This window comes from Colossoma macropomum, unplaced genomic scaffold (genome assembly GCF_904425465.1).
Source record: "Colossoma macropomum unplaced genomic scaffold, Colossoma_macropomum, whole genome shotgun sequence".
NCBI lineage: Eukaryota > Metazoa > Chordata > Actinopteri > Characiformes > Serrasalmidae > Colossoma > Colossoma macropomum.
In genome coordinates this window covers 1,792,229-1,817,708 of record NW_023494803.1, presented here as the reverse complement: position 1 = coordinate 1,817,708, position 25,480 = coordinate 1,792,229, and the positions used below count along the sequence as shown (strand labels likewise).

The window sequence follows — 25,480 nt, the reverse complement described above, 5'->3', positions numbered from 1 at the left end:
TTTTGTACTGAAGAAGTCATTTTTTTGTGTTTTAATGTATTGAATGTTTAAGTTACCGAATTCACACTACATTATTTTAATGTGGCTGTAAAATAGCACCATTTTGAAGCTTGTAAACAACTCTCAGTGAAAGCGAGCCAGGCCAAAGTACAGCTTCCACATGGCGGGTTAGTTTTAACTCAGTGTAACAACCAAGCCTCCCAAAGCAAACAATGATAGAAATATCTTTTATTTATTTATGTAGGAAAGCTGATTCAAATGACATAGAATTGCATTTAATTAGCTGTATGCTGTTTACAGCTATCTCTGTAGTCTGGTACAATTAACCCCACCGATGGGGTAAGTTGTGACATGTGTACTCTGCTTTCAGCTGAATTGTTAATAAATAGTAGGTATATACTAACATGTATATACATATAGAGAGATATCTCAAAAATGATGGGTCATTCTACAGAAGGTCCACTTTTCTATCTCTCCATAGGGGTCACTGGTGTTACTGATCCTCATTGGTGTTACACATAATAAAGGAACACCAGAGACATTTTAATGAGACATACATTTTACAAAATAACTGCTACAGAGCATCAAACCACATGTTGTCAATCATGGAATATCCACTAAAATATGGAATTTAATCCATTTGTGTTCTATTTTTTCACAGTTACCTCAGAATAAAGTCGGTCACACCAGTGACTTCAGCTAAAAGCTTCATATGAAATCATGAGCTAAATGAGAAAATCTCTGATAACTGAAAGACACAGTGGACTCACCATGAGCTTTTCTTCATAGATCCTCAGAAAACAGGTAAAAGGAAGTCGAGTGATGTCATCAGTGTGACTTTTATTTCAAAATAAGAGGTTTTTTGTTACGCAGTAACACCAGTGACACGACTCCTGGGGAACTTTCATTATATATTTTTTAATATTTATTTGACATTTGTTTTCTTTCTATCATTTAAAGCATATATTCCATAGTCATGTATAGATTATTGTAGTAAATTGCAGAAAAATGTGTTTTTTGTATGTCCTCAGCCTTCACACACGACTGTGGGGACGAGCTCTTCTGTGGTGCTTGGAATTCTGTATGATTGATTTAAAAACCAATTGTAAAACCAAAACTAAATTGACGGCTGAAGAAGGTGTAATTGTTAAAATAACATTGTTTTATTTTAAAATATGAATAAATTGTAACCCTGACATGTTTTTCAAGTGTAATATATCTGTAAACGCTAGGGACTTTTATATAAGTACTTACAACTGTGTTTTGTGAAAATTCCTTTCAAAATTGAACGGAATTGAAGCTGCCGTCTTGAGAAATACTCCATCATCTGAACCTGGCTCACTAAATAAGCCCACTCAGTATTGATCTGCCAGAGTAGATGAACAGCGCTGGTGTGTGTTTTAACACCAGAAGAAGAGAAGCTGAGTGGGCCTGCAGTTTCTCTGGCCCTGACACGTTTCAAGTGAAAGCCTCTGTTCGGCGGCGGAGGTGTCGGGCCTGCTGTAGTTTATTGATTATTAGGCTAGTGCACTAAGCCGCTTAAGGTCATTAGGAGCACTTAATTAAAAAGTGGTTAGACTGTCTTTGTTCTCTAAAGTAATAGCAGCTGTTCAAACGTGATCCACCGATAAAGCTCCTTTGTACAACAGGGCTTTTATCACTTTTATAATTCCATATTGCTGTTTTGTTGGTCGTGTATTTGCCCCAGTTCTTTTTTTACTCTTCATACTCTCCTCTTTTCACTTTTCACATCTCACGTGTTCATAAGACTTTGTACCCTAACTTGAAGGGAATGTTGGCCAATACTTCTAAATTTCTGCATAATTAAATTGTTAAGAGGTGAACACACTCATTCTGAGTGACGTGAAATGCTCCATTCTAGAGAAACGTAGATTCAGCATTGTTCACAGGGTTGTTGATCGAGTTTAATGCTTCAAAAGTGCAAGATAGATGTTTCCAATAAAGTAGACAGTGAATGGAAGTTTCTAATAAAGTGGCCAGTGTGTGGAAGTTTAAGCTGGTTGTTTCCAATATAGTGGCCAGTGTGGGGAAGTTCAATGTGCTTATTTCTAATAAAGTGACCAGTGTATGGAAGGTAAGGGTTTCTGATAAATTGGTATGTCAAAATACAAGTAGGCATTAAAATGGGCAGTTTGTGGAACTACAAGGAAGGTGTTTCTAATAAAAAGGCCAAAGAGTGGAAGTACAGGTAGGTGTTTTTAATAAAATGGCCAATGAGTGTAGGTACAGGAAGGTGTTTCTAATAAAAAGGCCAAAGAGTGGAAGTACAGGTAGGTGTTTCTAATAAAATGGCCAATAAGTGGAAGTACAAGGTTGGTGTTTCTAATAAAATGGCCAATGAGTGGAAGTACAGGTGGCTGTTTCTAATAAAGTGGTCAGTAAGTGAGTTTAAGGTGGGGTGACCACACATTCTCTTTTTGTAGGACATGTTCTTTTTTGAGACCTAAAAAATGAGTCCTGCTGGGATTTCTAAATTGCCTAAAATGCCCAGCATTTGGCTTTGCATTCCTCCCCCCAGTGCCCTCTTTTTAAAAATATGGTCACCCTAGTTTAAGGTAGCTGTTTCTAATAAAATGGCCAGTAAGTGGAAGTACACAGTAGTTCTTTCTAATAAAGGGGCCAGTGACTGGAAGTTTAAGGCAGGTGTTTCTGATAAAGTGGCCAGTGTGTGTATGTACAAGTAGGTGTTTCTGATAAAGATGCCAGTGAGTGTAAGGAAAGTTTAAGGCAGGTGTTTCTAATAAAGCGGTCAGTGTGTAGAAAAAGCAGCCAGTGGGTGGACATACGGTAAGTGTTTCTAATAAAGTGGCCAGTGAGTGGAAGTTTAAGGCAAATGTTTTTAATAAAGTGGCCAGTTAGTGGAAGTTTAAGGCAGGTGTTTCTAATAAAGTGGCCAGTGAGTGGAGCTTTAAGGCAGGTGTTTCTAATAAAGTGGCCAGTGAGTGGAACTTTAATGCAGGTGTTTCTAATAAAGTGGCCAGTGAGTGGGGGTTTAAGGCAAATGTTTCTAATAAAGTGGCCAGTTAGTGGACGTTTAAGGCAAATGTTTCTAATAAAGTGGCCAGGGAGTGGAACTTTAATGCAGGTGTTTCTAATAAAGTGGCCAGGGAGTGGAGCTTTAAGGCAGGTGTTTCTAATAAAGTGGCCAGTGAGTGGAACTTTAAGGCAGGTGTTTCTAATAAAGTGGCCAGTGAGTGGGGGTTTAAGGCAAATGTTTCTAATAAAGTGGCCAGTTAGTGGACGTTTAAGGCAAATGTTTCTAATAAAGTGGCCAGGGAGTGGAACTTTAATGCAGGTGTTTCTAATAAAGTGGCCAGGGAGTGGAGCTTTAAGGCAGGTGTTTCTAATAAAGTGGCCAGTGAGTGGAACTTTAAGGCAGGTGTGTTTCTAATAAAGCGGCCAGTTAGTGGAACTTTAAGGCAGGTGTTTCTAATAAAGTGGCCAGTTAGTGGAACTTTAAGGCAGGTGTGTTTCTAATACAGGGGTTAGTGAATGTAACTACAAGCTTCTTAATAAAGTGGACCCGCGCATGAATAATGTTCGACAGGTAGGATCAGACCCCGGTCCAGCGCGGCCACAGAGCCGCCTTAAAGGTTGTTTTCTCTCTGCCTCCGACTGCTGAGGGCCTCGCTCATTAGCTGATGATGTCAGGTGTGTTAAATGAGGTAGAGCGCCAAACTCTGCGGTGCCGAGGCCCTTCAGGAGTCTCGCCCTCCTGTCCTGGTGGATATACTCGCATTGTGCATTGATTCGTCCACCCCCACCTCCTTTAATCCTTTGTCCTCTTCTCCCCTCCCGGAGTTCAACACCTGAATGTGGGACTGGGTCCAGCCGCCGGTTGCCTAGCGACGCTGAGCGGCGTTCCCGAGCCAGAGAAGAGCCACTTAAAGCGAGCCGAGAGCAACATGGGGCTTCAGCGGGGCTGAGAGAGAGAGAGAGAGAGAGATGGCAACAGGTGCTTTACGCTGGATTTACCCGAACAGGGTGAACGGCTGAGACAGACAAGCTGCCATTTTCAGCTCTTTTTCAAATCTACCTTTTCTTTTTCTTTTTCTCGGAGTTTTTCTGCTGAAGTTCGGCTCCCCGTGTCTGGAGCGCGAGCGCTGAGCAGATGGCAAACTACCCTAATCTCCTTTCCTGTCGGAGGCCGTGTGCTTGAACACAGCGCGTTCTGAGGTAAGACGACGACATTTGTTCCTCTTCTCGTTGTCCACATTAAAAGTTCATATTATGTAAGTATTTAAACGTACTGTCATCAATAATTCGCGTTTATCGATGTTTGGCTCCGTTTGGCTGCGTGTACGCAGCGCGGTGACGTTCAGACTGACTGCCGCTTAACGCGGTAGAGTGGCTGAGCTTTTATTCTGTAGTGGACCTGCAGGGTTGACTGTCTGTCAGAAAGGCTGCACAGCCAGCAGGACAGACTTGCAGCAACCTGTTGAGCGTCTCTTAGTGGCACCGTACCGGCTGCGCGTGTAAAGGCCCAACATGAGCTCTTAATGTGTTACTCGTGGTGTTCTGCTTTATTCTGTGGTGCCACTCTGCTTCTCACAGCCTCGCAATGTCTCCTGCTTTTCTTCATCACTGTTCTGTCACTACATTAACCTAGCATGTACCCAGATAGCAGCATATATGGGTCTGCTGGCTTCATAAGGTCGGTACCCCACTGACTGTTTGCCACTGCTGGTCCACTCTCGGACCACCCTGATGACTGTCCTGCATACAAGATCTAAGTAGTTTTTAATCTCCTCAATTCGGTTTCAAATGCACAGAGACGTTTATTCGTAAAATAAACTTGGACAACAATTTCAAACAAAAGAGAAAAAATAATGACTAGGCCTGATTTAAAATGATTTTATAGAGAATGTTGTTGCACCGGGCACCGGGCTGGATTAAAATTACTAATCTACTAATTTACAAAGTATAACTGAAGAAAGGAAAAGGAAAAACAAGTAAACTGGACTGTGAGTGGAAAATGAGTGATAAGTGGAATTTTGTCTAATACTCTGCGTAAACACCGGTGGGCTGCCCAGAAAACGCCAGCGGAGCGCTAGCTTTGCCATCAGCGGGCCGACAGTGGTTCACTGTCCACTTGCTATCAGGGTATTATGCAAACAATGTATACAACCATTGTGAATCCCTGAAATTATTACTGCTAGCATACCCACTGATGTAGAGGCCAACAACAGACATTATGTTTGGCTTCTGTCTGCATTAGCCAGCTAAAAAACAAACATGTCAAGCAGCCTGCCTTCAAACGTTTGCCTAAAATGCTTGTAGCTCTTCAAAAGTTCCTCCCACCTTCGAGATTTACATTTACGGCATTTGGCAGACGCTCTTATCCAGAGCGACTTAGTGTGATCATTTTACACAGGTAGGTGAAGGCAGTGTTAAGAGTCTTGCCCAAGGATTATTGGTATTGTGTAGGGTGCTTGATTGAACCCCAGTCTACAGCGTAGAAGGCAGAGGGGTTACCCACTACGTAGTCGGTAAAACGTGAAGTCTCACTGTACAGACTGCTGTAGGTGCAGGTAAGCATGTCAACAGCTGATTTTGCACAATGTGGCATGTTCCCTGCATGTGTCTGCTTCACTCTGTAGCTTGTATGGCTAATTTCGGGTCTTTTTATAGTTTGTGTATTGTTCTTTTATATATATAAATAACTCTAAATCTTGCCACGTGTGCAGCTTAGTAAGGGAAGCCCTTCATTCAGGTCGTTCTCGCTGCAATTCCAAATCACAGGCAGGTGTGATTATTCGCTTGCATCAGATGGAATCCTAACAGCTTGGATAGGATTTTGGAATTTGATGTTTTGAAAAGTTATGCCTCACATCTGATTTCTCTTTTCCTTTGCCCCTGTAGTTCTCCTGAGGACCACAGCAGGCCCAAATCCTAGCTATCATGTGAAGGCTTTGACCTCCTCTTGGACATCGTGCCATTAAGCTGTGCTGCCTTACCCAAGGCGCTGGACTGCTTAAATAGAGAAAAAAAAAGGGGAAAAAATGTCACCTCCGGCATGACCATCATTACTTATTTAACGTCGCTACATCAGGAGGCCTTTTTGCTGCCAAGGATGTATTGGCTCCTTAGGCACAAAGGTACTGTGTTATTACTGTACACCCTGGGCCTTTTCATCACCCTCAGCCCTGTGGCCCCGCAGGGTTCCTTCCCCAGGCTGGAGAACATCGCGGCCTACAAACCTGTCAGCGTGGCGCCAGCCGGGGCTACATGTGGCGTCCCAGAGCGCAGCGCCTTCTGCCAGGCCGGCCGAGCACAGGAGGACTTTCTCACTTGTTCCCAGCAGTTCTGCGTCCAGGAGTGCCCATACCGCTCCTCCGCACCACGCTACACCAACCTGCTCACCGCCCATCCGGATGGGTGTCCAGCAGGCGACAGCCAGGATCTCCGCCCGGGGGCAGAGGCCGGATCCACCAGCTTCGTGTTTCGAAACCAGAGCGGTTGCTTGGCTTCCCTCTCCAGTCCAAACTTGGGCCCAGCAGGCTCATTTACCCTAACAGTTTGGCTGAAACCCGAGGAAGCCTCTGTAATGTAAGTAGCTCCACTGCCAGAACTTTCCCTTAAGAAGATCAGACACGCAGTGCAAGTGTTTGCTGTCACTTAGAGAGCTAATATCTTACTTAATCAGACATATCGGTTTCTCTTCCTGGCCTTTCAAAACCATTCGTATGTTCTGAACCAGATATGTAGTGGCTTTGCCATATTGGTCGCCAGCAGTGAGGTCTTTGTTCAGAATGTCCTTTCCTGTGTGGTGATAAACTTGAAAACATCAACAAATAATTCCAAGGTTGTGCCATTGCTTTATGTGTGCACCTCAAAACAGTGGACCACATGCTGGTGCTTATAAGTCACTCTATGAGGAGTCGGTTTGAAATTAATTTGTAATGCACTTGTCTTGTCGGGTTGGAGAAAAGCTCTCTGCCTTTTTTTCCTGCTCTACCCCAAACAAGACCAGCTGTGTCCAGTTTTAGATCAATGAAACGAAATTGCCACAGTGTTTCCTGAGCTCTGGCAGGAAGAAAAAAAAAGAGCATCATCTCAAAGGCCACTTTGTTTTTCCACGGCACAGAAAATGATATAGTTGAAAGTGGGTGATAGGATGAAAGGACAGGGCGAGAGAGACTCGCGAAGAACAACAACAACCGGTTCGGCATTTTATACCAAGTGTAGAGGATGAAAAGACAGACGGGCCACTGGCGTGCAACATTGAAAAAATAAATAATTGAGTCAGCATGGTCACGGCGGTTCAACAGGCACAAGAGAATGTGGAATTCTCTCCCTGAAGTGGCGGCGGCGGCCGTGACAACGAGTGTACATGTTGATTAATTCTTCTCTTAGTGAATTAATGGGCCTCTGTTTAATACCAACCGGAGAGCCCCCCTCGGTAACATGCCATAAAAATATGCACCACGTTGACTTGCTTTGGGAGCACTTGCCTTGCTGGCCGTATTGAATGCTAAAACGGCAGCATTTCCCCGGCGGAGGAACTCGGCCTAATTGCAAGTGGAGCACGCAGGAAAGCGTGGCTTGCAGGTAAGGCGAGCGGGACTCGAGGGCCAGCCCTGACTTGAGCGCAAACATGTTGCGTTATGATTTATTGGCTGTGGTGGCCCATGTTCGTAAACGTTTCCATTTCCTCATAAAATGCCAGTAATGGGGTTTCATTTGACAGTAGATGAGGAGGTTTTCAAGTAACAGGAAGCAGCAAATGGAAAGTATTGATACAAGGTGCATAAATGTCAGAGCGGCGCCCATTTTAGCCGCCAAGGCGTATCCCTGTAAAACACTGTTGCTGGATCTTCATCGCTGACCTTCAAGGGCATATTGATTGTTTACTAATGCCCCATGCTATGCCTCACCTTTTCATGTTGAGCACTGAGCATGGCTTCAATTCAGATGTAAGCGTACACACACTTCCTGTTTGGTACCGTAAGGAATGGCGCTGGATCTTTTCCGGCATACCACTGAAAGACTTTAAACTAAGTAGGCCTGGTGATAACTAAGAATAATTAGCGTGATATTTTCAAATTAAAATCATGATTATCGATTATATCGATATAATCCCCCCAAAACTACTACACGCAGTCCACTGCAGCTTCGGCAACTTTCTGTTCTGTATGCTTTTGTGAGCATTACCCGTGTTGATGAATCTTTAATAAAACTACATATTAAATAATGTTGGGTAACCAAGAATCTTTTGAAAAGTACTTCACTTGTTATACTCATGCATTCATGAGCTTCTTCTGGTGCTGATATATGGCAGTTTGCGTGATAACAGCACTCCCTGCTGGAGGAACCTCAGACTGTAAGCGATTTCCAACACCATGTTCACGCACTATACATATGAACAAACAAGGCTTTCCATTTTCACTTTAGCTGTACAGGAAATTGTGTGTTGCCCCCTGTTGTATTCAAAGACAAGACAGTGGTAAAGAAACCACATTTTAAAAGCTCCAAATGTTTGTCTGTATTTTCAATCATAATAAAGAAGGAATTCTTCCAGTTCTTGTCTGAAAATAATTGTGCAGTTGTGTTAGAATGATGCGATACCTGGTAGGTGTGACTTTCAAGCTTTTGATTGAAATGAACCGTAAATTTAATGACAATAATGGCAATAAAAATGGCTTTTATCAAGTAATTACCTAATCAGATTATTATGAAAGTCCTCATGAGCTGGGTCAAGTGTTTTAGAAAAGAGAATTCACAGAACCGGGACTAGAACCAATGTTTTAACCACTTGTTCCTTTTTCCCATTGCACAGGACTGTGTTTGAGAAGAGCGCCACAGACAGACTGGTGCTTCTTCTGACGGTCTCGGAGACAGACGTCCAGTTCCGCTATGGCAGCCAGACTGGTCAGAACTTCTCCATAACTATGAGGACTGCAGGACACATCATTATAGGCCAGTGGACGCACCTGGCGCTACAGGTAGGAAGCTGTTTCAGTTGGCTAGGTGCCAGCAGGTCACCAAACTCAGGGAAACAGGCCACAATGTATTTAGAAGCCTGATCACACCACCGTATACTGAAATACATTGCACTGTCTATGGCAGCGTTGATTAATCGCTTTCGACACAGGCCCAAAAGCTATCAAACGGTCTAATCTGCTTGATCAGACCTCATCTACAAGGCGGCTGCGGCGGGCGCTAATCCTTGTCCATCCATATTCCCAGTAATTAGCCAGTGGAAAATATTGATATTAATATTGTGTCGGAAAACCTGCAGCAGGTTCACGCTGAACCCGTGTCACAACAGATTTCCGGCCTGGACAAGATGCATGAACGGAAGGCGTTAATTACAGGAGTAAACATCTGCTTTCCCACAGCTGTGGGGGCAGAGAGGGAGGGCTGTCTCCTTCCACACCCTTTCCTGCATACATATTACTACAACCCAGCCGATCACTTCATAAACAAGCCCGCGGACCAAGCAGTCGTGTTAAAATGTGTCGGAGCACGTGGCCCGTGATAACGTTTTTGTTTTCGTGTGAGGGTAATTTCTGCTGATGTTATTCTGATGCAAATACAGGTCATTGACAGCAAAGAAGTGATTGATATGCTCCGCGAACCGCTTCTTTATCAGCCTCAGAAACCTTTTCATGCCTAGTGCCTTTCTTTATACTGCCAGGCCCATGAGTCTTGGCGCCCTCGCGCTGTTCAGCATTGTAAGTGACTGGCAGTATCTCTGTGTTGGTAAATGAATCGAGAGAAAGGGGCGAGGAGAGACGGGGCCATCATCGGTATTGTAGGCGAACAGAGAGGTCTGTCTGCAGAGAGTATTATCTTTCAATGGCAGTGATTATCATGGCTTTAAATTGCAGTCGTTCCGATTACGAATAGCAGGTTGACTTCTGGGACAGAAAACATTATTATGATAATGAGATCCTACCCACAATTCATAGATAATAAGTTCCTTGTTTGGTGACAGCTGTGTCTAAGGCTCATAGACCTATCTTAGCTGCCCAGTCAGACTTCCATCTGCAATCTAGGCAGACTACGACAGGGAGAAAATTAGCCCATTTTCAGCTGCTACCTCCGTATAGAGAGCCGCTCGGCCCTGTACGCTCACTACACACGCTGTGTAGGGCCTTGCGAACTGCGCAAGGGCCCCGCCTCCCTCTCTTCTGTCAGTGCTGTTTCAATGAGAGGATGGAGTGGAACTATCCATCTGGTCTCGAAAAAAGGAAAAAACAAATTTCAGGAACAGCAATTAGGTAAACTTCTGTTCTCTCTTCTCCAAGTTGATTTCAGCAAATAACTAACATTTAACGAATAAAAGTTGATGTGCTGCATTCAATAAGAACAAAACTGAAGCTCGGAAAAGATGACGGGCGTGTCGGGCGTGAACGTATTTATATGCACGAAATGAAACTCGCTCTGTGCAGCAGCCTCTGTGGAGACCAGTCCAGGTAATATATGGGCGTGATGCACACTCCTCATAGGCGCACATCATTTTAGAACAAGACGATGATTATCTAGTCTTTCAGTCAAGGTTTAGTTACTCTGGACTAATGCAAAGTGGAAAGCAATGGATTGATATTGGCTATTGATTAAATATTGTGGTTGGTGTAAATTAAATATTGTGTAGTGGGTAACTCCTCTGCCTTGTATACTGTAGACTAGGGCTCAATCCCCTGCCTGGGTCAGCACCCTACACTATACCAATAAGAGTCCTTGGGCAAGACTCCTAACATTACCTTCACCTACCTGTGTATAATGATCATATCGTAAGTCGCTCTGGATAAGAGCGTCTGCCAAATGCCGTAAATGTGTTGATTTGAAAATGTTGATTAGTTGGGCATACTGGGCAATCCCTGATTCTGTTCTGTCTACTTATTTGTAGATCAACAGATGGAGCAAACTGTTTTAAAGGAGGGAGGATTGTAGTGGGAGCGCTGGGGTGCTCTAAATTTGAAAAGTTAATGAAGATTTTCAGGTGTGGTCAGAGCTCCCCCCTGGGCCGAAGCGATGTAGATGTTTGACTATATTAGGCCTGTCACAATCATGACATTTTTAGCTGAGAATTAATTGCTGTTTAAATAATTCAAATGAACGTGGTCCTTTTAGTTCATTGTGTTACTATTAAAAGACAAGTCTGAAGTGACCACAGCCCAAGCTCAAATAAACAAACATTACTCACCACTGCCCCTGAAGGTCAGTTCAAATAATTATCAGGTGATTATGTAATAAGTGTGAAAGGCCTAGGCTTTGTTATTCTTTGTCTTGTGCTTATAGTTCTTAAAACAATGCTCTACTAATAATAGAGCTTCTTTTCCCAAGAATCTTAAGCTGAAAGTAACATTTCCATTTTTTTCTACCTTTTGCTCCCCCTGAAACAGCAGCGTATTCACCTTCCTGCCGTCAAGCTGTTCTTTTGGTTGTATTTATAGCCACGTTCCTCTCTGCCAGTTCAAGTTTGGTCAAAATCAAGGAGCCAAATACTTGAGCTGCCTGTCAGGCCACTGTCTACCTGGAAGGCTCTTCTGGAAGTCTCTGTAGTCTGAGGAAACTCAAAGGCGTAGCAAAGAGCTGGGGGGAAACTGCTCAAAAGGAATATAACATTATAGTGTTTAGAAGGGCTCCGGGGAAGGAGGAAGAACTGAGGAGCTGATCTGCAGGTGCTTGTCCCTAGTCATTATAATGAGCGGGAGTACGTCGAGGAGAGGAGGAGAATGATATCCCTTTCATGTGGCCCCTTCAGATGACAATGAGAAGTGACAGTGGGCTCTTGCCGATTGTTTTGGAGCATCGCTCATTGTTGGCCGTTCGGCTCTCTGCGGATGTGCGCTGTAATTGAGATCAAGCAAGTCGTGAGTGGCTAGGGATTCACACGGAGAAGTAAGTGTAGCATATAGAACTCTTTCTCTTGTCACTATGTCAGTTAGCATGTCAGTTAGCTGACGAGCTGTGGCAGGTCTCTGCGCCTGAAAGGAAAGGGAAAGTTCAGAAATGCACTAAACGCTAAGGAGCCTTTGTGATTAGACCAGGCCCTGCAGGGCTAAGTTGGTAAACCAGCATTATCATATCAATACGTGTCATGAGGGCAGCCGCTAGCCAGCTTGTTGTAACGGAATTCGCTCACGGAAACGCGAAATGTCCGAGCACTAAGAGGTCACGGCTCTTTTGATGTAACAGAGCTCCTTGATAAGACACTACTGAAGTAATCATCCCCAGCCAGCAGCTTGTCCTTTTTGTTGTATCAGTTTGCCAGACATTGTTATGTCTGCTCTCACTTTTCAGCCCATGGGTTTGGTTTCAATGTAAAAACATGCCGTAATGCTGAGTGCTGAAGGCTGGGGTTGACTGGCTTGTGTAGAGATCTAGTGTAACTTTAAAGTGGGACCGTCACAATTAATCGATTACATTTAATGTTGAAAAACAATGATCGATTTCAGTTTTTAATCGATTAAATTTAATGTTGAAAAACAATAGTTGATTTCAGTTCTTGCTCTTAGTGAATCAGCAGTGATTAGTTGGCAGCTTGCATTATGTTATTACACGTCACAAAAATTGTTCAGTTAAGTTTAATTTTAATGGTTTTGACTTAAAAACCTGACATGCATTTTTAGGCCTGCTAAAAAACATATAAAATATATAAAAATATATTTTAGTGCAGCTATATTGAACTAAAACTTGTGAAGGTCCAGTAAAATAATTTCTCGCTCACAAAGGTCCAGAGAAATTGGTGACAGTGGTTACCTTTTAAATGCTTAACCGTTAATGATTAGTTCGGTTAACTAATGAAATAAAATGAGACACATCAAATATATTGTGATGAGCTGTTTTTTAGGCATAATTTAGAATTTAATGAGTTAAAATGTAGGACCATTGGCTGTTGTTTGGCAAAAAAAGGAAATAGAAAAAACTCTTTTGAAAAACTTTTTCAAATATTTGTCCTCAACAGAAAATGCTGTCTTTCATGTCCTTCATTGAACTAAAATAAAAATAAATAAAAATAAATATAGGCTACTCTTAATAAGCGTCTTGTGTCTTGTGTGGGAATATGCAACCACAGTGGTGAATCTTTCATACTGAGCTTTCAGTTTGTTTTATTTGTCCATAGAACTGAATTTTATGGGCAGATTAATTCAAAGTAATCTGTTTTGCATTGGCATTTCATGTTTGAACTTTTGATTAGCACCGCAAGCTCTGAGCAGACGAAATACATCAGTTTAGAGTTCTCTGTTCATTCTGTTTTTTGTGGCTGTCTCACTAACAAGTCATTTCGATGCTTCACTACCAGAAATAGTAAATAAAATTAAAGATGTCAAGTTATGTGAAGGATGTGAAGTTATTTGCTTTCTGAACTGATGTGTAGTCTCTGTTCTGATGAGCTGCCTTTGGTTAAGTTGTTTACATAAATATTGGGTCAGCATTCGGACCGCGGTCTGTCTGCTGACATCTACTGTTCTTGTGTATCATCACTTTTGGAACAAAACATCATCCCCAAAATGGTAACTTAACAAGAAAAGGAAAAAACATCCTTAACTTTTAATGAAATGATTTTGGATCAGTTGAAGCAGTTTATTCATCATGAAATGTTCACTCAATGTAAAGAGCAGCTGCAGTTTTCAAGTCATGCACAAAAACTAAAATGGGGATGGTATGCTCTTAGTGAACCTTTTCATCTGTGGTATCGAAGTATTCATCAGATTCTTCCCTGATGTGGTCTTAAACCAGCATCTTACAAGCTGATCTTGGTACAGGCCGTTCTAATTTAAAATTTAATTCAAGGGACATCAGAGCTCATATCTCAGAGAAAAAAGTGTGGTTTCCTTTGCAGCGTATCAGCAGACCAGTTCTCCTGCGGCTGTTGCTGCATTGTCTTTGGCTGCTCGAACTTGGGGAGAATCCGACAAGTTAATGAACATTTTCACGCACAATTAGAGCTTCCACCAGGGCCTAGGCCTCGGCCGTGGCATTTCGATCCGGCAAACATGCACTGTGGCGGACGGACGTTCTCGGGGGACGTTTTTGTTTTGGCCAGGAGCTGCTAAGTCTCGAGCTCTTAACCCGAATGTGCACATGGCTCATCACCCTGTGTGAACCTCTCCCCCCACCCAGAGAAATGTAGGCCAGCAAGCCCGTGGCCCAGGCCCCTCCAGCCAGAGCACTGCTGAATAGAGGATGGGGGGATGTGAGGGGTGTTTGGGCTGTGCTGTCTCAAGTCTAGTCAGTGGAGGGAGGAAGAAAAGAGCATGTTAGAAAGGCCTGGAAGCGTCTGTTCGCGCAGCTATGGAGTATGAAGGAGCATTTAGTAATGCAATCCTGACCAGGGAGACAGTAAACCCTATGCTGGCTGTTGTCTGGCTGCATTGATGTGGATATGGTTGGATTTGTGGTGTGATGCTGATTTTCATTTGAATGGTCATTGTTATAGCGCCTATTACAAATTTCAGGCAGACCTTTGATTTGCCGTTTGCTAATCGTATATTGGAAGTAAACTGAATGCAAAACTTTACCAAAGGAGAAAAAACAGCTTGATTGTATTACGGCTGTTTATCTTGCCCACCATGTCTTGTGTACAGTTACTCTGAACCAGCGTGTTCCGTGAGTAAACTTTTAGTAAAGTTAGAGAGTGCAGGTCCAGCAGAGGAGACATCAGCACCAGCGTCGGCCTGCTCTGTCCGGCTCCGGCGGTGGGTCAGCTGACCTCTCCGAGCGGTTCATGCCACCCAGAGTGATGGAGACTGATTGGCAGCATCCATGAAGGTGAAGCAAGGTGAACGGAGGCAAAAAAGAGCTCCCACCTTTCCCCGGCACTCTCTCTGCGGGGCCCCGGAGCCGAGAGGCCATGGGCCCTGTATAAATCACCCCCAAACGTTGACAGCAAATTAGTGTGTGCTGCCGAGAGTTCCGAAAACTGACTTTACGAGTTTTGGGTATTAAAAATGGCAATGTTAAAGCCATACACGTGACATTTTTTAACCTAATCGCGAAGATACTGTCTGTTTGTTACCAAGGATAACTATATTTTGAGTCAAGAACTTTTCTTAGCACATCAGAATGATTGTCCATGGTAATTTGACCAAAACATCCTATTTAGAGATGCACCAATATGGATTTCTGGCCCTGATGTAGCACTGATATTAAACACCTTACTGATACCAATACTGATATCTTACACTGGTTGTTTTAATTAATTTCTTCAATTTTAATAATTATTTTAATGTTTAACATTACTTAACATAGATATTTTATATTACTCTGTATTATACAGTATTTATGAGCAGAAAACAATTCCAAAAAATAGTGAAGAAATATGGAATTAACTGACTCAAGTAACAAACAGTGTTCAACATTATCATCACCCAACGTTGAACCAGATATAAGGCCGTAAAAGATTTCTGCACGTCACCCTGTATTATGAAAGACTTTTTGAAGGTAGTACAAAGTAAGGTGAGGTAAGATGAGTCGTAAAATCTCTAAAATAGGCCACTTTAAAGCCCCACTGTGTAATTATTTTTCTAATTGAAAGAAGTAGTATTACTGAGTCATCACAGGTTGTTCTACCTGGATCCTCCTAGCCCTGGCTTATTTTTCATCCACTGTAATATTGCGTAAAGTTGGTTGGGGGGAAAGTATGTAAATTATAGAGAGGCGGTTCAGCAGCTTGTTTTAACACACCAGTGATAAAGTGTGGAGCATTGTTTAATCGGTATAGGAGGGGCATTTATTGTGTGTTTCAGCCCATCAATGTCAGGCAGAATTAAATGTCCGCTCAGGGACAGGCTTTTCTTGGCAAGTTTTCTCAAGAGTCTTTCTTCAGATTAAAGTCAGCGGGAATCAGCGGTGACTGGACATAAATCAGACCGGGCAGTGCTGAGTGGTGGGGGGGCTCCCTGCGAAACTGGTAATGGCCATAAGTTGATATGAGGAATTTCATGGCGTATTACGTCTCTCCGGCCGGGCGTGAGTAACCGTGACAGACGGGCACATGGCTGTGGGGCGCGAGGCGTCCCTGAATCGTCCCGCTCCGACCGGACAGATCGAAGACAGCCGTGGACAACTCACATGACCAGTCGTGGCCGCAGGGCGCTGTGGGCTTTTGCAGATGCGGCGGAGCTGATTACGTCGCCTTTGTTTAGCTGCCATGCTGCTGTCCACCTGGTTAGCATGTGTTTATTGTTGGTGAAAGACGCAGGAGGGACGTCTGGTGGTGGTGGTGGTGGTGGTGGAGGGCGGGTGGGCAGAATGAGTCGCGCAGTGTGTCAGGCACCGTCCTCAATCTGAGGCCTGTCAGGAGATGGATGGGCTGAGCGTGGCACTCTGGCCCTGTGCCTGCAATCTGTAAAGTGTACAGCAAAGTCATATGAACCTGAGGAGCTCTCGGTGCACTACATAAATAAAGGCAGGAGGCAGTAAGTCAGCTCCTAAAACGATGCTGATAAACATTTCAGCACTCTTAAATAAACAGCAATTCATGAGATGCAACCAATCACACGTGCAACCTGTTGCTACAGTCATAGTTTAATTACTTGTGTTTACATTTTCATGGACCGTGTGCAAGAAATACTAATCTCAAATGTAGAAGAAATACTTTGCATCAGGGTTGGCTAACTAGCTAACCTCCATCCCCATATTGGAGGGGTACTGCTAATAACAGTCAGTTAATCTGTACATTATTATATCAATGTATCTATTCTGTTTAGCAACAAAATCTATATGACAACAACAAATTCTCCTCAGTATTATTGTTTAGTTTTGAAAATTCAGTAACAACCATTGATAAAGCTGTTCTGTAGCCTTTCACGCACACATCTTCCAACATGGAACATGAATGAGGGCTTAAATGACTTTGAAGTTGATACAAACAAAAATGCAGTTTACTATAGCCCAGTAACAATAATCGCCTACAAAACAGTAGCCTGTAAGCTAACTTAGTGCTTTAAGCTTAAATTTGCAGTCACACTAGAAATGTGCAGTTTGTGCCACCTTGTGAAAAGGTGTGACCAAGGCTGGACCAGAAGATTGATGATGGAAAAATCCTCCATTTGGTGCAACAAGTAATCTGGCGAAGTCAGCTACCATAAATAGTAAAGACACAAAAATAAGCACAGTTATACCAGGTTATTATATACCTGCAAGAGCATAGTGGTGCACTGGTGCAAAAATGACGAAGATAGTTTCAGTGGTTGGCAGCAAGTTGACGAGTATGCAGCGGCCCTTAGCTCTTAACAGTATTTAGTAAGCTAACTAACTGGCCTTCCTTAACCTCTTATGCTCCAGGGTATATTTTGGTTTGTCCATCTGAATTCACATGACCAAATCTTAAGGCAAATTATTCAGTAACCGCATGAAATAAATGCAAATGTTTATTTTATTTATTTATCCCCTCAAATTAACAGAACATGTGTTTTATGATCATAAACATGTTGCTACAGAGCAGATCACTGAAGAGACATCATCTGTTTATAGTTTATAGCCCAGATTTGTGGAAAAATGGGTCGACTTTCAGTAGAACAAAAAAAATTGTTCAGCTTCTTTTATTATAAGGGTTTAAAATTACATCACCCATCTATTTGACTGGAGAGAAGACAGTTACAGCTCTCATACGACCCCCACCTTTAGAATGTAGCTTATGAAATATGAAAGTCGTGAAGAATATGACGAAGAGTGTTTTGGAACCATCGGTGGTTCCAAAGAGCATAAGAGGCTGCACAGTAAAATCACAAAATTAAAGATGGTTCTCCCGTCTAAAAGAGACTTCCGACTGACTCCATACCGTGCAGTATCTCTTAGGTGTTTATTTATAGTCATTGGGGAAGAAATGTTGAGTCCTGTTTAGGCGCCGTTCAGTTTAGAATTAGATCTTCAGTGCTGCTACATGAAGAGCCACCCCTTCAGAGGTCAGCGTGGTCAAAAATAGTTTATTAGTTGAGGAAGCGAGGTTTTTTAATTTCATTTTGCTTGTGAAGAAACTGACAATAGCTTGTGCCATTATTTTTGCACAACAGAAAGTAACAGGATTCAGTTGCTTTAACAAGTTGCCAGATCCGTGTAATTGCTCATCCTTCTTTCCTTCTAGTACAAGGTAATGCTTTTAGGGGCTTTTAGGGAACACCAACCCAGTTCTTTAACGAGCCATCTGTTGTAGGGGTTCCCAGTTCTAGTCCTACTCCACATTATGTATATTTTTGTGCTTTATCTAATCCAACACACCTGATTTAACTCATTCACTAATTAACGAGCCCCTCGTGTGCTGTGTCAGGTGTATTAGAGAATAGAGACTGTGTTCAGAGCATTGAGTCCCTAGAACTGACTTTGGAAACCACTGGTCTGTTGAAAGGTTCTTTTGGGTTCAGCTCTATTTATATACGAGTGTAGAAGCATTTACCACTTTAAATAGTTGTCAGACCTGATGGGATCTCACTGGACATGTCAGGTTTGGTTCGGGTTGGGTCAGATTTTGTCCGGTTAGGGTCAGGTTTGGATGCAAAATGTGTTGTGTGTCGGACCAGGTCCCGGAAGGAAAATTCTCTAGCTGTATTCATTATACCACATTTTCAGATTAAAGCTCTAGAAGCACTTTACACGCGAGATGCTTGCAGGTCTTGTTAGCTGTGTTAGTATTTTGGGGTGAACTGATTTATTAGGAGATGGGAAATGTTCTCTTGTTGCAGATACTTGACAGACAGACAGACAGAACTTTATTTATCCCAACAGGAAATTGCAGTGTTTCAGTAGGAAGACATATAATTGCACATAAACGTACATACACTATGCAGAAAATGGAAAAAAAAAATAGAAAATAAACCTAGACATAAGTTGAAGTACAAGAGAAATAAAATGAAAGTATATCTATTTGCATATTTACATGGCATATGAGGCAGATTTGTTGTATTTATATGACAGCAGGCACTGAGTGGTATGAGGTAGTCTAAAAGCACAGTGAGTATAGACATAAGTACCTTGGAATTGCATCAATATTACAGTGTAAAGTGCACAGTGAATACTTTATCTTTCCTATTGAAAGACTTCTTGTGGTTCATTCTGCTCCAGGTTATTGATGTAAGGCTATACAAAGCCCCCAAGGTGGTAATATCATAATGCACAGTGTAAGACATCAGCCAAGCCTGTTTTTTATTGATTTTCTTTTTTACTTTTCCTTGTTCTGAAGTTGTACACGTTCACTCATGCTCAAGAACCATGCCACTCAAACAGGCTAGTACGAACCATAGCAAAATCCCTCTGATTTCCGAAGGTTTTCATGGTAGGCACATACAGTAGCGTCATCATTTTGCTTGCAAACACCTCAGACATCCCTAATCAGTGTGAGGCAGCGAGGCAGACTCAGAGGCCTTTGCAAAGACCTTTTGGGATTATGAAGAAAGCACTTGTTTTAATAAGAGTAGGACATTTGTCACGGACACGGCACCATGTAGGAAAAAACCTGAAGCCAAAAGCCCGGCCTCGTGAGCTAGTTAGCGAAAATGATTCCTGTTCCTCTCGGTCACGGTGAGGGAGGGAGGGGAGAGAAAATAGATCTCTGATATGCTTTCCGCTTAAAGCATAGCCTTCAAAGAGTTATTACCTTTATTAAAAGCACTGACACTTTGCCTTATATATTTCCGCCTTCTCCCGCGCCACTGAGACAATTTTCTTTTCTTAAATAAACTGTCATGCTAGTGCTAATATATCGTTGCCACCCTCATCGCAGGAGAAGGAAGGGCTGATATAAAACATGTATATGTGAGATTGGTAATTGTGGCTTTAGTGTACTTGAGTAGAACAAATGTTGCTCTCTCATGGCTGCGTTAATGTGATAAAGGGGAAATTGGCTGTTCGTCAGCCGCCTCCTCCGCCGTGTAATGGCGGACATTGAGGAGAAGCGTCCGGCTCCAGGGCGAGTCGCCGGCATCAGTGCCGGAGCTCCAGCGGCTTCCTCGGCCAGACAGTTATATTTCACGTGACGGGCCGAGTCGGCCTGGGTGCATTACGGAACATGTGATGATGTAATAAATTACAAGGGAGGAAACATTTTGGCTTCATTTAAATGATAAGGGCCCGTCTCACCAAAGCTGGAGCGCACGCCATAAATAAAACATCTTTGTGTGTGAGTGTCTGCACAGATAGAAGGGCTGGGCTTGGGCAGGTATCAGCAACATGCTTAAAAAAAAAAAAAAGCCAGGGATTGCCTGCGCTGATACCCTCATCCGGAGTGGAATATTTCTCGGGGTCCTGACAGCTCCTCCAGCACTGAAATGGAAAGGGCTTTATCGTGGAACGTTTTGTCACTCAGGCTGCTGAAAGCACCTCAACTCCGGGTTAGGCTGCTGTCGCTGCCCTGGTTTATGGCTCAGGTCAAAAGGGCAAGGCATCATTTTTGATATAAAGCTGTGGCTTGTGAGGTCAGATCTGTTTGTATGAAAACATGGATTTTCCCCTGTGGAATTATGATGAACTTCATTTCCTTTGTGTAGCTTTGAAACAAAGTAGGGGTGGTCAGTATGAAGGCTAGTTGATATCGAGTATGACCAGACAGTAATGATGTATTACGATATACCAAAAAAATAATGATCATAGTTCATATGTCTTGGTGGCTGTTTGCCGTTTGCCATTTTTGGGCTTATTACGTATTCATGAAATGGTAAAATTCTAGGAGTGTAACACCTGACAAAAGGGTTCTATATTCCCATGTTGCCTCAATCATATTTCTTCAACATGAAAATAAGAGTAACGTCTCTACCTGTGGTATATTGATAAACGTACATATTCTGATATGTTCAGTAAATACAATTTGAAATTCCCCAAAGAAATTCCCTTAATATTACACACAGTGACTGAACATTTCAGTGAACAAATATGAGAATTCATACAGTGATAGACGAAGTGTATGTACCGTACGCTCTGATCTCTCAAAACATGTTTGAATTAAAAAGTTAGCTAGGCTTGCTAATTCGCCCACTGAGCTTAGCCTAGGTAAGACAAAATGTGTTCCTTTTGAAAAATCTGCTCATTGTTTTCTGTTTGATTGTTGAAGACCCCCATGACATTAACCATGACCTTGAGAAAGCTTGCATGGGTTCCCATAATGTCTCGTATTGAGTTCTATCATATAAAGGGATGAAATGAACAGGGGGGCCTGGGAGCTGAGTTGGGGTGTGCTTCCATTTTTTGATCCGGCAGAAATAAAGAGTGGCTAGAAAATGCACCTTATATTAACCAGTGGTTGATGAAGTACACAAACCATGTGCTTGTTTAGATCTCTACTTTAACTCAAGTTTAAATTTAATCAAATTTACATTTAATAAAAACTTGCTTTAATCTCAGATTCTCAAATGAGTTTCCTTCACTAAACTGCATCTGTAGGTCTCTGTTCATAAACATAAACTGGAAAAACTAATTTACTATAAAATGAAATGTGTTTGTATAAATTCAGAAAAAAGACACGTCAGTCACAACTGCATATGTGTACATATTTCTATATTGTGGTCTGTTTACACAAAGTTAGGTTAGTTCATCATTTATGTTGAATAGACTCTCCCAAAATTTTACGCTGCTGCACTGATGTTGAACCGTGTGCTGCACTGGGTCGGTATGACCAACAGGTCAAAACAAGCTCAAAACAAAGTGACCGCTGTGCCCTGATTGGTGCTCTTGCTTTGCACTTCTTTCGTTTTGACATGTTATGTTTTTATACACACATAAACCAAAAGGAACGACAGATTTTTCATAATGTAGTGAAGAAAAAAGTAAGATATTTGACTTTGAAATGTAGTGGAGTGAAAGTAAAAAGTCACCAAAATGGAAAAACTTCAGTAAAGATACACAAATAAACTACTTAAGTACAGCAACGAATTACATTTACTTCGTTACTGTCCACTCCTGATATTAACATGTTAAAGTTTCCATTTTCTGTTTATTACAGCATTTAACCTTTATAAAAGTACAGTGTTTGAAACAAAAGAAACAAAAGTGCTTTGAAGTGTCCCCATCTAACGCTCTGCCACAAGCTAATGTTAGCCCAAGCTAACGTGATAGCCACAAGCCAACTTGCTAGTCATGATACAACGATACGATACAAGCCAATATGATAAGCTGCAATACAGTTTGATACAATATATTGCATTGCTGCGTCCCTATAAAGCATCATACTGCTATTCATTTTATACCAGAATCTGCAGAACCTACAGATTTAAAAATGATCCTCCATTTTATTCCCTTTAACGAGTCATAAAAGCTTTTTAGAACAAAAAAGTATTTTAGATCGAAACGACCAGCTGAAGTTCAGGGAAGGTGCAGACGAGAGTTTGAGGGCCCACCGCTCCAGCTTTTCCCTTCCCCACCCCCAGCAAACGGAGGACCTTTATACGCTTTTTGTCTTTTTTAATGTCAGCCGATAGAGTTTCCCCCGACGGCTCAAAGCGAGCTTTAGTGAGAAAGGCAATGACGCAGCAGGTACGCCATACTGACTCTGCGTCCCTTCTTTAACCCTGAGCACTCGTTCACCTCCGTGGAGAGAAAAACAAAAAGGCTTAGAAATGGTGAGAGCGCTGTTAAAGCAATACTAAACCCTGAGGAATACCAAATGCTAAGTTAGTGCTAATGAAAGCTACTGGGCTCCAGTTAGCATTACACAGAGGAGGCATGGCATCTAATCCCTTCCATTCATTGAATTTTTGGGTGTAGTGCTGCTTTATGGCATTTCAAACCAAATGGCATGTTTACTAAGAACACTTAGTTACCTAGATTTTCACCGTTTTCATATTATGACTTCTGTAGAGCTTTTGCGTTGGTGCAGGAGGTTTCAGCAGGTGTTCTCGCTCTGATTCTGGTTGGATACCTGATTCCGAAACTGCCATTCTTCTCTAAGCGATTACATAAATTTGTAGTGCATTCTGGTAATTCCCTCTGCAGATCAAATATGCCTTTTTCAGTTTGAAAGCTGAGAGCAGCTTTTAAGATGTCAGCACCTGCTGATTATGAAGTTGCTAAAAGCTCCACAGAATGGCCGGCTAATAATCTGCTCCAGCGCTGAAGCGATCTCCTCACAGGCCTGATCTCATAGGGCAGCGTTCCAGACAGGTCATCGTAACTCAGGGCTAACACACGCACACAAAAGAAGCCTTTAGAGATAAAGGAAAGGCTCTGCTTGCCCTGAGACTAATCGAACATTCTTGAAAGTATTGGTATTTGTCTTTTTAAACTTAGTTTGTCTTAGTTTATTTGACAGTAAAGGTAAGGGAACATTCCTGCATGTTTATCAAGAGTCCCAGACTTTCCACTGCGGTCCTGATGTTCATCATAGATGATAACTGCAATTTGAGTCTAGCTCAGTCACATTTAAAAGAAAAAAATGGTTGATGTCGGGGAAAAAAACAGTTGTTGCAAAATCCGAGAAGGGTCTGGCTGCAGATATGCACTCTCAGCCTGACGTGCACCGCCAGCCTATCGATGACGTCAGTGCCGCTCTGCCACAACAGTGTTTGTCAGTTTTATGAGAAAAAACAGTGAAACACGAACTGCTGGGCAACAAGAGCTACACTGACTGTATATTAACATTGTCATACTGATAATAAGGTAATTAAATATGGAAACTTTCCAAATAAAACCTTCCACAACGATCAGACATGAATTTCGGGTTTATTTGCAAAAAACAAAAAGGCTACTGAAACTGATGAAAGCCCAGCTGAAGACGATTAAAACTGATTATCAAAACTGTAATATTGATTAAAATTGATTTTATTAAGGATTCTAGAAGGTTGTGACCACATACAATGTCGTACCGATTACCTTTGCTGTCTCGTCAACATCGTCAAAACCTCCTAGAAAGTTGTCAGACAACGTTGTTATGACTTTGTGACAATGTAGAGAGCACCAAGCAGACGACGCTGTGAGCACCAAAACAGTAGGTTGTCACAACGTAACTGTGTTTGCAGGGCCGTTAGGAGTAAAACCTGATGGTTTTGCTTCCTAACGGGAACTGGCTTGATGGTTGCTGTTAGAGGCCATTAGGAAATGATCAAATGTATGTGGAATTAGTCTCAGAACACCTGATTAAACGATCAGAGTCCTTTACACTGTGATATCAGCCCATCACAGAATATCATTAGCGATTTCTGAAAACCACCAGGAACCAACAGACACTTTTAATGGGTTCTATGATAACAGGGAAATTTATTGGATGTAACTCTCTAACCGTGTTATGACCAAAAAATGGATCAAGTGATGATGTCACTAAGCAGAAGCAGCCAAAAGTCACCGTGCCGTTGGGCTGCTTCTTCTGTTGTGACGTCACTGGGGCTGAGAGTGCATCTGACTGAGAGTGCATCTGACTGAGAGTGCAGGTCTGCAGCCAGACTCTATTGCAAAATCCAGTAATTTCTCTCCACAAGCCAAACGTAGGACAAAAGCATGGCAGTGTAGCCTGTGTAATGTGGTTAGCTTTTCTCCAAGAAAACTTGTCAGTGTTCTGGAGAAAACTGAGACTTAACTCAAAGTTTCAGCTCAGCAGAAAAATAACAGTGTCAGCCATTTGGGTGTTAAGGAGTGTCATCTCTCAGAATGAAAGAAACAAAAGAAACAAAATATAAGACCAAAATAGGAAAAGGAACCGTGGTAGCTGCAGACCCCTTATTTCAAAGGCCCCTGTTGGCGCTAAATAGGATGAAGCACTTCAGACTTCATTTACATCACTCTGACGTGGGCTTCAGATCTCAAGCAGCAAGTCGTTGGGCCGGTTTGAGATTTCGAGAACGGCCTCTCCGCAGTCTTCAATCAGCCATCATGAAAGAGCGCGGCTTAAGGATCCTCCAGGCAGCTAGTTGTCTAGCGCTGCCTTCATCCTCCAGGAATTTTTGCCTCACTTATTTCCATCCACCTTTTCAACTTTATTTTTTTTAAGGAAGCTGCCGCAGAACATACAAAATTATGTGTTGGAGGGGCTCTTTATCTTCGAAGACTGGCACACAGTCACCAGGCGGAAAAAAACCTTTATAGGGCCTTTTTTCATATTTAAAGGTCTCATGTGAACTTCAGTAATTCAATATTCATTATTTTGTGGTGGCAGAGCATCTTCTGTGTAACTGAAACGCTGCTGGAGGAAATGAGCTGAACCATTATTTACATTTTACCTCTCTATCTGTACCGAATGAAACCATGACTTCATGGATACTTTTTGTGGGACAGTTCAAGTAACAAACTTTCTTATTGGCTCTTAGGTACATAGCACAAGTGTGAGCTTGTTTCTGAATGGACAAGAGGAGGACAGCACAGCCCTGGATACTCAAACCCTCGTAGGCCCAGTCGCTGATGTCATCTCAGAAGGTGTCACTTGGATCGGACAGAGCTCCAATGGTAACTCAGCATTTTGCTTTCAGACCTTTAGATTCATATCACTTAAACCCTTTTTTGTGCCCTACAGCAGGAGTACACAAACTTTTGGATGCCAGGACTCATACGTAGAGTTAGTGTCTGGCCTGAAGCCGGGCGTACACTGTGCGAT

At 42.4% G+C, this 25,480-nt stretch overlaps 1 protein-coding gene across 1 annotated transcript in view; it reads left to right on the top strand.

The window, feature by feature from the left end:
• The first annotated feature begins 6,037 nt into the window (after nucleotides 1–6,037).
• Nucleotides 6,038–25,480, top strand: part of ush2a (Usher syndrome 2A (autosomal recessive, mild)) — a 399,698-nt gene continuing 380,255 nt past the window's right edge. Inside the window, exons 1-3 of the mRNA XM_036594065.1 lie at nucleotides 6,038–6,570; nucleotides 8,801–8,966; nucleotides 25,197–25,332. Of these exons, the coding sequence (XP_036449958.1) occupies nucleotides 6,038–6,570; nucleotides 8,801–8,966; nucleotides 25,197–25,332 (835 nt within the window). The remainder of the gene's footprint in view (nucleotides 6,571–8,800; nucleotides 8,967–25,196; nucleotides 25,333–25,480) is intronic.